General features: G+C 33.7%; 1 protein-coding gene across 1 annotated transcript in view; it reads right to left on the minus strand.

Moving 5' to 3' along the window:
• The window catches only part of CNTNAP5 (contactin associated protein family member 5), a gene marked incomplete at both ends in the record, with an annotated part of 417,604 nt that overhangs the window by 65,069 nt on the left and 338,280 nt on the right, over nucleotides 1–14,255 (minus strand). The window contains one exon of the mRNA XM_083349845.1: nucleotides 6,290–6,446. Within this exon, the coding sequence (XP_083205971.1) occupies nucleotides 6,290–6,446 (157 nt within the window). The remainder of the gene's footprint in view (nucleotides 1–6,289; nucleotides 6,447–14,255) is intronic.

Here is a 14,255-nt window from a genome sequence, read left to right on the forward strand (position 1 = left end):
ACTGATTTGAGCCTTCCTGTGAAAATTGAACAATAAATCTTCTAATTCAGAAAAAATATGTTTGCTACTAGAAATATCCATATTAACTGTATGCTGGATAGATAATTCAGGGTCATGGATTGTTTATTCCAGAACAGCAAAAATGGGAATGCTGAACTGTTTTATTTTTTTTTTATTTTTTAAAAAATAGCATAAAACAATGTAACACTATCAAATCTTTCTAAGGCAAGTGGTAATAGATTTTCTTTCCAAATCTTATTACACTTTTATATGGCTGGCATTTTGGCAGAGGACTAACTGTCCATTTAATATGTTAATAACTTAAAAATGGTGTCATGCACAAAAACTAGGCAAATTACAGAATTATGATCCATCTGGATTATTGATCAATAATCATAAAATTAATCATAAAAATATTTTATGATTGGTCATAAAAATAAATGCCATAACATAGACCAAATAGCCAAAGCAATCTGTTTTTCCAGTCTTAAGTTAATAAGCGAGGAAGACAATATAAAAGTAAGGAACAAATAATTATTTATGAGGAAAGGTACTTTAAAAGACTTTATAGTTCTTAAGACAAGAAAAAACTCAGCCCATTTATTATATGAAGTTCAGATCTGAATTTGTGAATCTTAAAATTCTGCATAAAGTCAAATTTTGATTTAATAAAAAACATTTTTATGCATCTGTAAATTCAGGGAAAAAAGGCATTATATTGCACAAGACATTTGCATATGAGTTAGAATAAGACAAAAAATAGAATAAAGCAAGCACATTTAGAATGCAGACCTTCAAGAAATTGTGTTAAGGTCCACAATGCTTAATGAAGTTTTTGGAATAATATTACTTAATTTTATTTATTTAAGAATATTGATACTTTATATAAACAATATTTTCATGACAAAATTCCAGATAATTCTTATCTAACAATTAACCAGACAGTATTGAAATTAGCTAGATCATGTATTTTCATGTCCTTGTTAATCCATACCCATAAGATGTGAACAATATGGAAACAAATTAACCTTCTTACATATTAATTATGTTTCAAATGTGCCCCAACAGTTCAGAACTTCATTACATCTATGAAAGAACATGTAAGTTGCAAATTTGTACAGATTTATAATATTTATAGTAATGTATCAGTCATATTGAAAAAAACAAATCCTCATTCTCTTGTATTTCAAGATGCTGCTTTGCAGTACTATAAATTGGAATATTCATAAGGTCCCCCATCACTTACAGTATAATAGTTGGCAGGACAGTAGTGTTATTCAATTTAATTTCCTCTCTTATAATATCCTTTGGGTATATTGCCTAGTTTTAAGTTAATGAAACCTCACTTGAATAGGTAACTGCAACAGCATTTAATGAAATTTGTGATACAGTATATTATGAGAAGTGTACTATCAGCATATGTCTGGTGCTATGCAACTTGGAAACAAGCCAAATAAAATATCTTCAAAAATTTTGAAAGTTTGCAAGTAGTGGAATTCAGATTATAAATGTTTAAATTTTCCATGTTACTATGCAAGTTTTAAAAAATTAAAGCAGCATTAGAAATAAAGTACTGCAGCTAATTATATAACAAAGAGACTCTGGAAGATAATAACTTTAGAGTTTGCCTAAATAAGTCAACCCAACTCAATAATTATTCTAGCATCTGTTGTTTATGATAGAGAATAACGTCAGTGTTAACAGATAAACAGAATAACAGAGTTGGAAGGGACCTTGAAGGTCTTCTAGTCCAACTCCCTGCTCAAGCAGGAAACCCTATACCATTTCAGACAAATAGTTGTCCAATCTCTTCGTAATGGTCCAATGTTGGAGAACCCACAATTTCTTGAGGCAAGTTGTTCCACTGATTAATTGTTCTTTCAGGACTTTTCCCCTTAGTTTTACATTGGTTCTCTTCTTGATTAGTTTCCATACATTGCTTCTTGTCCTGCAGGTGCCTTGGAGAATAGGTTGACCCCCTCTTCTTTGTGACATTGGAGCACCACAATCATGTCACCCCTAGTGCTTCTTTTCATTAAACTAGACATACCCAATTCCAGTAACCATTTTTTATATGTTTTAACCTCCAGTCTTCTAATCATCTTTGTTGCCTTTCTTGCACTCTTTCTAGAGTCTCAACCTCTTTTTTATATCATGGCAACCAAAACTGGATGCAATATTTCAAGTGTGGTCTTACCAAGCCATTATAAAGTTGTACTAACACTTCACCTGATATTGATTCCATTCCTTGGGCCATTTTCCCCCACTTTTATAGAAAAGGAATATATTTTCTATCAATTGAAGAGTACATTTCTCTAGAATTCTCATGAAAACAATGTATGAGATGCCAAGTGTTTTTATATGAGTATCCTGCTGTTCTGTACATTTCTCTCTCTGGTGATCTACAGTATCCTTGGCCTCCTGTTTTCTGAATAAAAATATCCTATGGGTCTTTTATTCAGAAGCATGAGGAGCTATGAAGTCTGCAGTGTGATGGAGAGTACGTGATGGGGAGAACACCACCAATGTATTCTATCATTTTGCAATTAAAAAGGAATGGTAGAATGCCCCAATCCTTTCAAAAGAACTCAGGAAAAAAACTTTTAAATGCATAACAGAAGCCACTTGTGAAGAAAACTTTCAGGAGGACATTTTCTAACACTGTATTAAGCAACAGGAAAAAGCCAAATATTGTATTAAATTATAGGCTACGCTTCCACAATCTGGTAACCTTCAGAAGTATGAGCTACAACTTTAAAAGTCAGGACTAGTAATCCCACCACTACACTGAAGGCAACGGGCCAATTTAAAAATACTGAAGACTATTAAGAAAAGAGAATGGCAAGTTGGCTGAGGGACAACTACAGCAATCCCATACTGTTTGAGGGATCCTTGGTATTCCTGAGCTTGTTTTCTTGAATGGAATGGGAAAACTTTCCACAGCCAACTCACCATGGCCAACTCATTGCGGGACAACTCGCCATGGCCAACTTGCTGTAGGACAACTGGCTGCGAGACAATTTAACAATTCTATTTAATTATTTAAATAATTTTTTAAAAAAAAAATGCAATTCACATTTCATTCTGCCTCTCCTTTTGTATCCTTTCTTTAATGATTCTATTCCACTATTTCTTTGATATTAGTGTAACTCTTGTCCCACAACAAGTTGTCCTGCAGTGAGTTGGCTGTGGCAAGTTGGACCCTTTCTTGAAGACATTTTCACTATCAGAATTTGGTAACAAAACAATCAAGCTCAGAAAGCACCAAGAACCCCTCAATTCAACCCTGAGCTACAAATATTCTCTTTTATTGCTACCATCAATATGTCTCTTAACAGATAAAGCTTCTTTTTTCTCTCTGCTGTCAGAAATGACACAAAACTGTATGGTTCCAACTTAGTTTTTTTTTTTATTTTTTAAAAAATGTTTTATTATATTTATAAGCACAACACACTCATTAATGTAGTAAGTGTTATGTCTGTAACTATTGTATTATGTTATTTATGTTTTATTTGTAATTATTTTTTACAAATTGTTGGCTTTGTTGATGGCTATTTCTGAGCGGGAGAATCTAGAAAACCAATTAAAAAGTACTTGTAGCAACGAGACAACCATTTTCTGCTTGCCTTTCACCTGGTTGTAAAAAATGAACATATCAAGGGAAAAATGACAAATCTAATTCTGTAGCATAAACACAGCTCAAAATAAAGAGATTAAAATACATTCTCCGAGTACTAAATTCTTGTCTGTATATGAATAGAAGGCTGTGTCAGTTTTGCTTTCTTTGACATTTAATATTTTAAACTTTGAAAATGGGGGGGTTTATAAAAAAAATGGATACATTTTGGCGATGAAGATGCAACATATTTTCACATATGGTGGACCTGTAAAAAGGTTAAGGCTTTTTGGATAAAAATATGGTGGAACATGCAGAAGATTTTCAAGCAAAGGATAAAGTTTTGTCCGCAACTTTTTTTGTTGGGTATAATTACAGATGTTACGGTTGTGGACACTAAGCTGATGTTGAATTTAATTACGGCAGCAAGACTCTTAGTAGGTCAATATTGGAAGAAGGAGGAACTGCCGACTATAGAAGAATGGACTTTAAAGGTTTCTGACCTGGCAGAGATGGCAAAGATCTCAGCTTATATGAAAGATCACTCGCAAGAACGTTATGTTATGGAGTGGAGAAAATGGATTGAGTATATCCAGAACAAATATGGGACTAAGAAGTTTCATGTAGCATTTGAATAAGTCTTCCTTTCTTTTTTTCTTTTTTTCCCTTTTTTCTTTTTATATTTAATATTAATAGTGTTTGTAGTTATCCTATATGAGCTAGAGAGTGATAGATTTTAGAGTTTATGGTTGTTAGCATATGGATGTTTATGATTGTTTTTTTGTTTTTTATACCTTGTACTTAGCTCTGGGAAGTCGGGGGGGGGAGGCGAGGGGGGGGAGGGGTAGGGAGGGAGGGGTAGGGGAGGGGTAGGGGGGACTGTTAAAGATAAAATGTATGATAAAACTTTTCAATAAAAAAATGGATACATTTTGGCAAATTGCTCCTTAAAAATTATTGGCAATGCTTTTCTCACTCAGAGCTAAAATAATCTGTTATTTGCTATATAATATTTTATTTGCTATACAATATGTTCCATCTAAAATATTTTCTCTGGGTCAAGTTCATCAAATAATCAGTGCTCAATAGTCAATTATAATCTTCAAACTTTCTAGCAAGTAAGTCTTTATGGAGGCAATGGAGATAAAAGTTTTTCTATATACATTTTTCTAACTGTTTTAAGTTCTTTTTCCTGCTCTAAAATATTCAAAATGCTATATGCTTTTTATTTTATTACACCAGGGTGAGCTATTTCCTTTCTAAATTGAAAATGCCAAATTGCTTTAGCCTATGAAAGTAATTCTGTGCTCACATAATTTTAACTACAGTCTTTTGTTCATTTTCCAATTCTACTATAACCATTTTTCTTACTTCACCACTGATTTACACTGCATTGGTATAATTTTTCTGTAATATAGGTCAGGTGTAGTGCAGAAAGAAAGGATGGATTCTGTTTTTTCCAAAGTGCAAGTTTTTGAGCAAAAAAAATTAGTTTCTATAATTTATTTTCTTCAGCCTCCATCTCACTAATTAGGAAATTAACATTTGTTAATTATTAACATTAAGAATGTATGTATCAATAGGTTTCTAGTTCTTGCAATAAAACAGATACACAAATTCTATATTATTTGTGTATCTGTTTTATTGCAAGAACTAGAAACCTATTGAAGATATGTACATTAATCATATAATGAACAATAGGATCTTTCTAAATATGTAAATCTACAAAGCAGAAGGCCAATCTAGATGCTAAACTGAAGAACTGTTTATTCCAACTTCAATAGCTTAAATCTGCAAAGGTATAAGGTACATTTATACAATATAGTAGAGTGAGGTTGAAAGATTATTAATTGATTTTGCAATTCTAGCTTATGTGTGACAAAATTAAAAGAGCATGTTAGTCAATTTTATAGATTTGAAATTGTTCTTGAGATCACACAATTCTCAAGAATATTATCCTGAGTCATAAAATTAAAGGATGGCTTACTTCTCTGTTTCAAGTTCTCCTGGCTTGGTATTCAAATTGGAAACACAATATGAAGGCAACCATAAAATTTATTTAGACATTAAACTTACTGAATACCTTAAAGAGGCCTTTATATTATATATGTTTTGTGAGATTTGGAGCTCTATATTCTCCAGTTTGCATGTCAAACTTAAGCCTGAAAAGTACGATGCACAAACATTAAACTTTATTTCCATTTCATTACATGCCATTAAACTTGCACTGAACTTTTTCTCTTTTTTTAATAAGAAAATTTAGTTCACCTATTGCTTGTCATTAGTGATACACTAATTCAGCCCCTCATAAAGGTAGTCCCAGAGAAATCACTGGTTGTCTCCTATCTTCTACCAGATTATAAAACCACTAACAGCCAAATTTTGTCTTGCTACATAAGAGTGAAGCACCAAATATTGGTCCATAAAATTACTTTTCTTTGATACCTTCAACATCTTTCTTTCCTTTCCTTCTGTTTTTAACTCTTTTAACTTCCTGTAATTGTTTTTTCTTTAAATAATGCATGTAGAAGTTCATGTATATACAATAGGTGCATATGTATACACACAATGGTGAAAGCCTACAATGAAATTTACCAATCTGCCTTTCATTAACATTCATAATAGATTTCCATACGAACAATAACATAAGTTAAAATGCATTTCCATAGTTACCATTCTTCTCTGTCTGCATCACAGTTACAAAAATATCTCAGATCCACACAGCTTTCTTCTAGACCACATGCACATTGTTGGATTCCTGGAATTGATCCTCCCCAGTAAGGATGTTTTTCGTTGGCACGACCAACCCACCAAACAAATGGAATTCCATCTGAAGAAACATAAGAGAGAAGATCTGCCATGGGAAATGTGAAATAAGCAGACAATTCAAGGAAATGAAATGGGTAAATCTACTTCTTTTATCTTCTACGTCCTACCGTTGGTAAAATAATAGGAAAGCAAATGGTGACTTTGGATTTATCACCCAAATTTTCTGTGGTGTACACATCTGAACATGTGTAACTTCACTTGGGAGGCCATCATTTCCCTAGCAACATATTAAATGTCCCACAATCAGATAGATAAGATGCAAGCATGGTATTGATAAAATGATATTTTCAGGCATTTTAATTTTCTGCTGTATGGGATCCGTGTCTGATTTCTGTTTTCTTTTTCTTCTCTTGTCTTGTGTCTGTGTGTGTGTGTGTGTGTGTGTGTGTGTGTGTGTGTGTGTGTGTCTCATGATCTTATGTGGACTTATGAATAATTAAGAAAGATGCTCAAGGAGACAGGAAAACCAGCTATAAATAAAACACACTTATGCAAATTAAGGACAGGAGGGAAGAGATTATTTCTATAGTTCAATGATTAATTAGCCTTCCCATATAGTATCTTGTTGATATTTCTCTCCATGACACATCAACAATCTTTTTGGACATCTTAGAAAATTTATCAAAAACAGACTCAAAGGATAGAGGTTACATAATCTACACAAATTTCTAAAGGTGAACATGTTCTTATGGTCTTGGTGGTCTCTGAAGTTAGTTTTGATCTCAAAGTCATTTTATTACTGTGGAAGCAAACACCATCAATGTTTTGATATAAAGTGAAATTCAGTGGTTGTTTATATCTAGTTGTTTATCCTACCAGCCTTGTATTGTAAAGTATTGCTTCTTCTTGATTGATCTGACTTTGCTCCTGGTTCTTGCTTATCTGGGTGGTTGGTAATGTGCATGTGATATGGAAGGATGTGCACAACACTGTTTCCTTTGGCCTTTTAGCTGTTCCTTTCTGAATGGTTTATAAATGCAGGGCTTTTTTTCTCATAGAACGCTCAGAACGGAGTTACGGCACCTTTTTTGGATGGAACCTTGTAGGGTAAGCAAGGTGGGTTGTATGACATGTGTGAGTTCCGGCACCTTTTTCTTTTACAAAAAAAAGCACTGTATAAATGTAATTAATTTCTGTATGTCAGCTGATGGCTAATTTGTCAGGTTGCCAGGCTTCTAGGAATTGTCCTGCCTTCTTAGAACTGATTTAAGCTACAGTTTCCAAGATTTAATTGTGGCTGAATTTCTCTACATGCTGTGGAATGAAAGAATTTCCATCATGTGTTCTGAGTGCCAGTTTGATCTTTGGGACTGCAATCCTTTTTGTGCATATCCTGTCTGTGGATTGTGATAGATTAGGAGGAAAAACACTTTTAAAAGAATTTGTGTAGCTATCCATTCTGTTGGGAAATATTATGCACTGAGATTCTGCTTCTGTTCAAAAACCATAGTGCAGTAACTCAGAAAATCAGAAAGCAGAAATAATAAAGTACATTTTAGCTTTATGTTTTTGAATTTAGGGAATGAAGTCAATTGTTTTACAGACTAATTTAAGTTTTGTGCACACTTGACTAACTCTACTTAAATATTATGTATAGGCATGGTGCAAATAAAAAATTCTTTGAAATATAAAAACAGGTTAATAATGAAGTACAGAGAACTAATTAAGCAAAGCGTTCAAAGAACATTTCAAAGTCAGTTTATGTTGCTGTGCCCTAATCTTAGACTTAACAATGTGAATTATTGTAAGGAAACAAAATCATGAATGAAACTTCTTATTCGTGCTTACTCAGAAATAAATTTCATTAATGTAAGGGACTTAGATACAAGTAGTTTTCAGAGGAACAGCACCATTTTGGGGGTATAATAAATTGAAACATATGGGATTTATCCAAAGCCCAGTCGTACTCATTATAAAAACAAAAAGTATACTATGATTTCCCCAGGCATGTAGCTTCCGATGTTTTTTTCTCCTAATTTGTGATACATATTGGAATGCTCAGGTGTATTATGAAGAACATATTATCAATTTTATTATTTTTAGCTGAAATGGTGCTTTTTTGTACAGTACATTAAGTTGCAGATATGAATACATTTTCCTTTCATGATATGAAAAGGGAAATAGTTCATATTCTTTGTTCAGGTACTATGAAACCTGCAAAGTGTATTTCTTGGAAGTTGTAAACATAGTCCAAGATTTGTTGGATTACAGATAATACACAAGTTACAACCAGATGCTTAGCAACCATTTGAAGTTACAACAAACCCACTTCCCCCTCATGGTACATATGACCTGGTTCTGAAGTTATGATGGCCAGGCCCCTTCCCTGTGGTCAGTGGGAATGTATCTCAGTCATTCAGGAACCAGCTCACATTTACAGCTATTTGTAGAATCCCTTGTTCACATGATATTTATAATATATAAATATATATTATATTTATGGTCATAAGTCATGTCGGTTGCAAAGCGGGTAGCAAAGTGATTTGTCAGTTTTGATTATCCTATGTAGATTTATATTATATAGGACATACTGTAGTTCTGGACTACTTATAATATTGATGTTTTTGCCAAAAATCAGGTTTTGGCAAAAATGTTCCACAGTGAACAAAGAGTTCATTTAGTGATTGCGGTATTCACTTAACATTAGTGGATTCATTTAATGACCATGGTGATTTATTTAATGGCCACCACAAAAAAAAGGTTGTAAAATTGGATCAGTCATTGTGATGACCCATTTTGCAACCAACATGACTTATGACATAATGGGCAAGCTTCATTACAGTCAAAGACTACTTGTATGTCCTATATGATATAAATCTCCAAAGTAATCAAAATTGACAAATGGCTTTGCTATCCAAGCAAACCATTGCTTCCCCACTTCTTACCTTGTACCTCCTGCCTCTTTTTTTTCCTTCTCCCATTTCCCAATTACCTTTGTTTCTATTTGTATTTATTATTGTAATAAACTTTAATTAAAAGAATGCTTTTCAAGTGCTTGCTGTTCTTTTAAGCATATTTGTAGGCACACACAAATGGATTTAGCACTAGCAATCTAATTGCAGTGACAATTTTAACTAGATATATTAGAAATTATTATCTAAGCAAAAGGTGCTAATTTAGGATATAGCACTATTTAGCTGTATAATACAACTTTGTGTGGTTACCAGGAAACAAATAGTAAGCATTAATCAATATTGAGATGCATATTATTGGATAAGTTCATTATGCTATAACCTAGGGGTATGATAAATAGACATCGCTATATTTTTATAACATATTTTTTGTGTTTGACTATTTTATTGTACTACACTAACCAAAAGATTTATGAAAGTCCCTCAAAGTAGCATACTTGCCAAAGCTCGAGTCATTTAAAACTACACTAAATAGAGAATTTGCTAATACACTGGAGGGAAAAACCTGACAAAAGACAGGGAATAGATTTCTATTGTCTAATGTATCTTTTTTAGTATCTCTTGGAGCATCTGATTCTGTCACTAAGAAATGACAAAGTAGCTCACTTGAACAGCAATGAGCAGAGGAATGAGGTTATATAGACTGTCATGTAAGTTCAACAAAGACCTTTAACACGTGCTCTGGAAAGAATTTAATTATGCTAATATAAATGTTCATTTGCTTAACGTTCTGTTTCAAAGCAGTATAATTACATCACAATGCTTTAAAAAAAATCATTCTACAGTGCACAAGCATCTATATGAAGACTTAAACAAGGACAATCTGAGGCTGAACCAAAATGAAATAAATTAAAGCAAAACTAAGAAAAATAACAATATTCATATATTGATGAAATTTTTAGATATACCTCTATCTTTCATATACAATAGTGAAAGTATAAAGTACTTCTACAATTATTTTCAGACTTAATCCTTCAGAGCAGTGGTGTCAAACTGCTGGCCCACGGGCCAGTTGCATCATGCAGAGGCCACGCCCATCCCAGCTCCGGCAAAGTGAAAAAAGTCATGATACATTGCAACATGTCATGTGATGCGGCGAGTTTGACACCCATGCTTCAGAGTAATGACTATGGACAATATATTAAGGGTTTATTTATTTTAATCATGAGACTAATTCTGGATCTGACTCAACGTAGCTTAAGAAGATTGCCAAACATGGATTTATTTAGTTAAAAATGTTGCAGATTTAGTTCAAATTTATCTTGAGATTTCCCCCAGATTTTAACAGGATTCTTATCTTACCTTATTAAAATATAGCATTATGCCAGTATTGGAAACATTACCTAATAAGTCTGGAACATAAAAAACCTGCCAGATACCAATGCAAATATTTAAAAGGCTTTATTTTTTTATGTTCCTCATTCTTTACTCACAGACACATGCTTCTTTCTCTTCATTTACTTTTTCCCTTAATGTCCCTTAAGATCTCCCTGCAGATTTTAAAAACTAGCAAAAGTTATCTTTCCATCTCCTTCTTATATCATAGGAGGAGGAAGGAGTATTATATATGTTTACTACCTTAATTTTTTTTACAAAAGAAATCAAATAAAGGCAGGATATAAATAAATTAGTAGGTAAATATATTTATATCCAGATCCCTTAAGAAATAAGAAGTCCATTAGTAAACTAGTGACAAACAGTTTAGGGTGATTTTTCCAGGTCAGCCAGAAGACTTTGTAGCTAATCTGAGTCTTGATATTCCTAATCCCAGTCACTTTTTAAATCCCATCATACAGTGGCTTTTATAAATATGTATTAAAAAATAGCCAATAGAACATGTAAGCTATAGGTATTTCCTACTAACTTTCCAACTACTGCTATCTTATTCTAATACAAATGAAATTCAAATAATATGGAAGACATTTGCTACAATTCCTGGGATGGAGGAAGTATAATTGAACAATGATTAATCACTCATTTTTGAAAACAAAACCCCCCCAGTAATTATTCAGAACTATTTCCATTAATCAGCAAAATGTAAGGATCCTTCGATGGGTATAAAAGATGCAAAGATTCACATGGTATAAAACTCTTCCTCCTTCAGTATACGGCTTGCCACTGAAAGGTTACATTTTTTATTCTTTGAATTATATGAAAAAGCAAATGTAGTAGTGTTGTCCATAAGGGGAAAAAATCAAATGCATATTAAAATGTTTCATGTGTTAGGCAAACTCAGTTGCTATAAATAAAATGTAAGTTTTATGTAAGACCTTCCATAGGAAATATTTAGCATGCAGTTCTCTGTGGCATTACAAGATGCAACCATGTATCACATGCATTACAATCATTACATATGGGGAAACTGGATGCCCTAACCTTTAGTTATCTAATTTCTCAGAAAGAGGAAAAGAATACCTTCTTATGCATATACCATCTTTGTCTGTAACATAATGCAATAATGACCGCACCGATTCAGGCAGCAATTTGCTAGAGATATGTACATCCATTTGTTGCACAGTTGTAAGACGAGTCTTTTTTCTGCTAGATGACAATACTGCTTGTTCAATTTACTGCAGGTAACAGTAGAAGTACATCATTAGCATTGCTGTAGCTAGGTGCTTAGGGCATGCAGCACAGGGAACACAATTTGTTCTTTGTGAGTGAGGCACTATACACTCTTGGCATGAAAGGACATTGGCTTTTCCCAAAGTCATTCCAGGAACAGACAGGATTGGGATGACATCTTTCCTAGATTGCCAAAAGGAAAGTAAAATAATGCCTTGACTCAAAGTCAAGCTTGATGGGTGACTTCATGGATATGTCCAGGTGGCTTTTTTGGAGGAAGACAGAAATGCTTTCTTCTGATATATGATTCAACTATTTAATATACAACCTACTCTACAGCCCTAATATTGCTGGTGGTGTACTAACTAGACCCTGTTTCTGAGTCAAGAAAAGATGTTCCAGGGTTACATTATGCTGAGATTATTTTATTTTATTTTTATTTTATTTTTGCATAAATGCCCTCAACAAATGCTTGTGGTGCATTCCTCATGTGGTCAGCCTTATGCCCCACTTCTATGAGAGTCAAATATATCCATAATCTGTAGTTTGGATATAAGACAGGAGAGTTATTTAGGTTATAATATATTTCTGAAGAATAACATATTCTTTAGCAAGGCTTGAAGAGTATAGCAAACTATTGTCACTGATTCTGACATAGTGAACATAGGATGGTTAGAGAGCTTGGTTCTCCTCAACTCAAAATTACCAGTCACTTTTTAGAAGAAAAAAATAAAAATGAAAACTCCTGCTTTCACTCATGGCAAAGGCTGCCTCAGTCTTAATACATAGGTGAAGAAAAGTAAAACTTTACCATCTTACCTCATTCCTGCATAGGTCTCACCACAGACCAGAACTGTGTAAATTAAATTGCATCTTAATTCACCTATTACCTGTATTTCATCCTGATCCATCTACAAACCATAAGTAATGTCTTTCTTCTAGGTGAGTGGTATAATGATAAAGGATTCCATTATAACCCAGGACCAGATAATCTGAACTTATTTAAAACGTTGAACACCATTACTGCTGAAAAAGACTGTTCACTTAAAAAAGTACATCAAGTAGACTTCAGGCCTCCCCTTGAAAAAAGCCATTTAGATCAAATTCCTTGCCATGAGACACTACATCCCAACTGCCTCTGTTATGTTTGGGTGTAAGCAGCTGCAGCTCTGAAGAACCATCAGTCCATCTGAGGGCACTGTACTGTGGCCAGATTGGCTGAAGTATTTTCGGCGGGAGATTCAGATGGTTGGATTGGCCAGAATGGTACCTGACTAGATATATAAGGGGTCTTGGTAAACCCCTTTGTTCAGTATGCGCTTCCCTACAATAAAGAGCTGACATGCGGTACTCATCTGACTCTTCCTTGCCATGCGGTCCAGAACCCACTACACAATAGCCTCTGCTAAGTAACAAATTTTACCTACAAAAGCACAACATGTTACTTCTTATTTGTCATTTTGAGAGAAAGAACCCACCTGGTATGGTTATAAGAACTTTTCTAGGAAAAAAATAACATTACCTCCCATTCTAGAAAAAGAGTTAGTGTCAGCTTTTTGAGGTAGACAGGCCAGGAAACAAACCCCACAAGCAATAGTAGAACTCAACTTAATTGATAGAGTATAATAACAAAATCTTGAAAGACTGACAAGAGTTCCTCTCCCCTTCTTTCTCATACCTAAGAGAGTCAAGGCAAACGAGTCTTAAGTTTCTTCCTTACTTCTACCTCTCTGGATTAGCTGATACAAATTTCCTTCAAGGTTATCTCTATACTTCCTCACAGTTAGGATCATGACTCTTGCAAAATAATTGATATAAGAAACATAGGCCAAAATATAGCTTTATTACTGAATATTTTTATTTATTTATTCATTTGTATCTCGCTTTTATTTTTTATTTTTACAAATAACTCAAGGCAGAGAACATATCCAACACACCTTCCTCCTTCTATTTTCCCCACAACAACAACCCTGTGAGATGAATTGAGCTGAGAGAGAGTGACTGGCCAATGATCACCCAGCTGGCTTTCATGATTAAGGAAGAACTTGAACTCACAGTCTCCCAGTTTCTAGCCTGGTGCCTTAATCACTAGACAAAACTGGTTATTGTTTATCCTATTTTTCTTACTCTTGTTCTTCATTTTATAGGATAGAAAACCATATTTTAAAAACAGCAAGTAGTGCTCTTTTCTGCAAAAGCTGTGATCTGCAGGATCATTTCGATGCTCCTATTACACTGTGGCCTTGTACAGCATGAATTTGTACATATGAATGAACTAATTCTAGGATTAAATTTCCACTCTTCAATAATTGGAGAGCATAACATAGGCAGAC

The sequence above is a fragment of the Vipera ursinii genome (genome assembly GCF_947247035.1).
Source record: "Vipera ursinii genome assembly, chromosome: 1".
NCBI lineage: Eukaryota > Metazoa > Chordata > Lepidosauria > Squamata > Viperidae > Vipera > Vipera ursinii.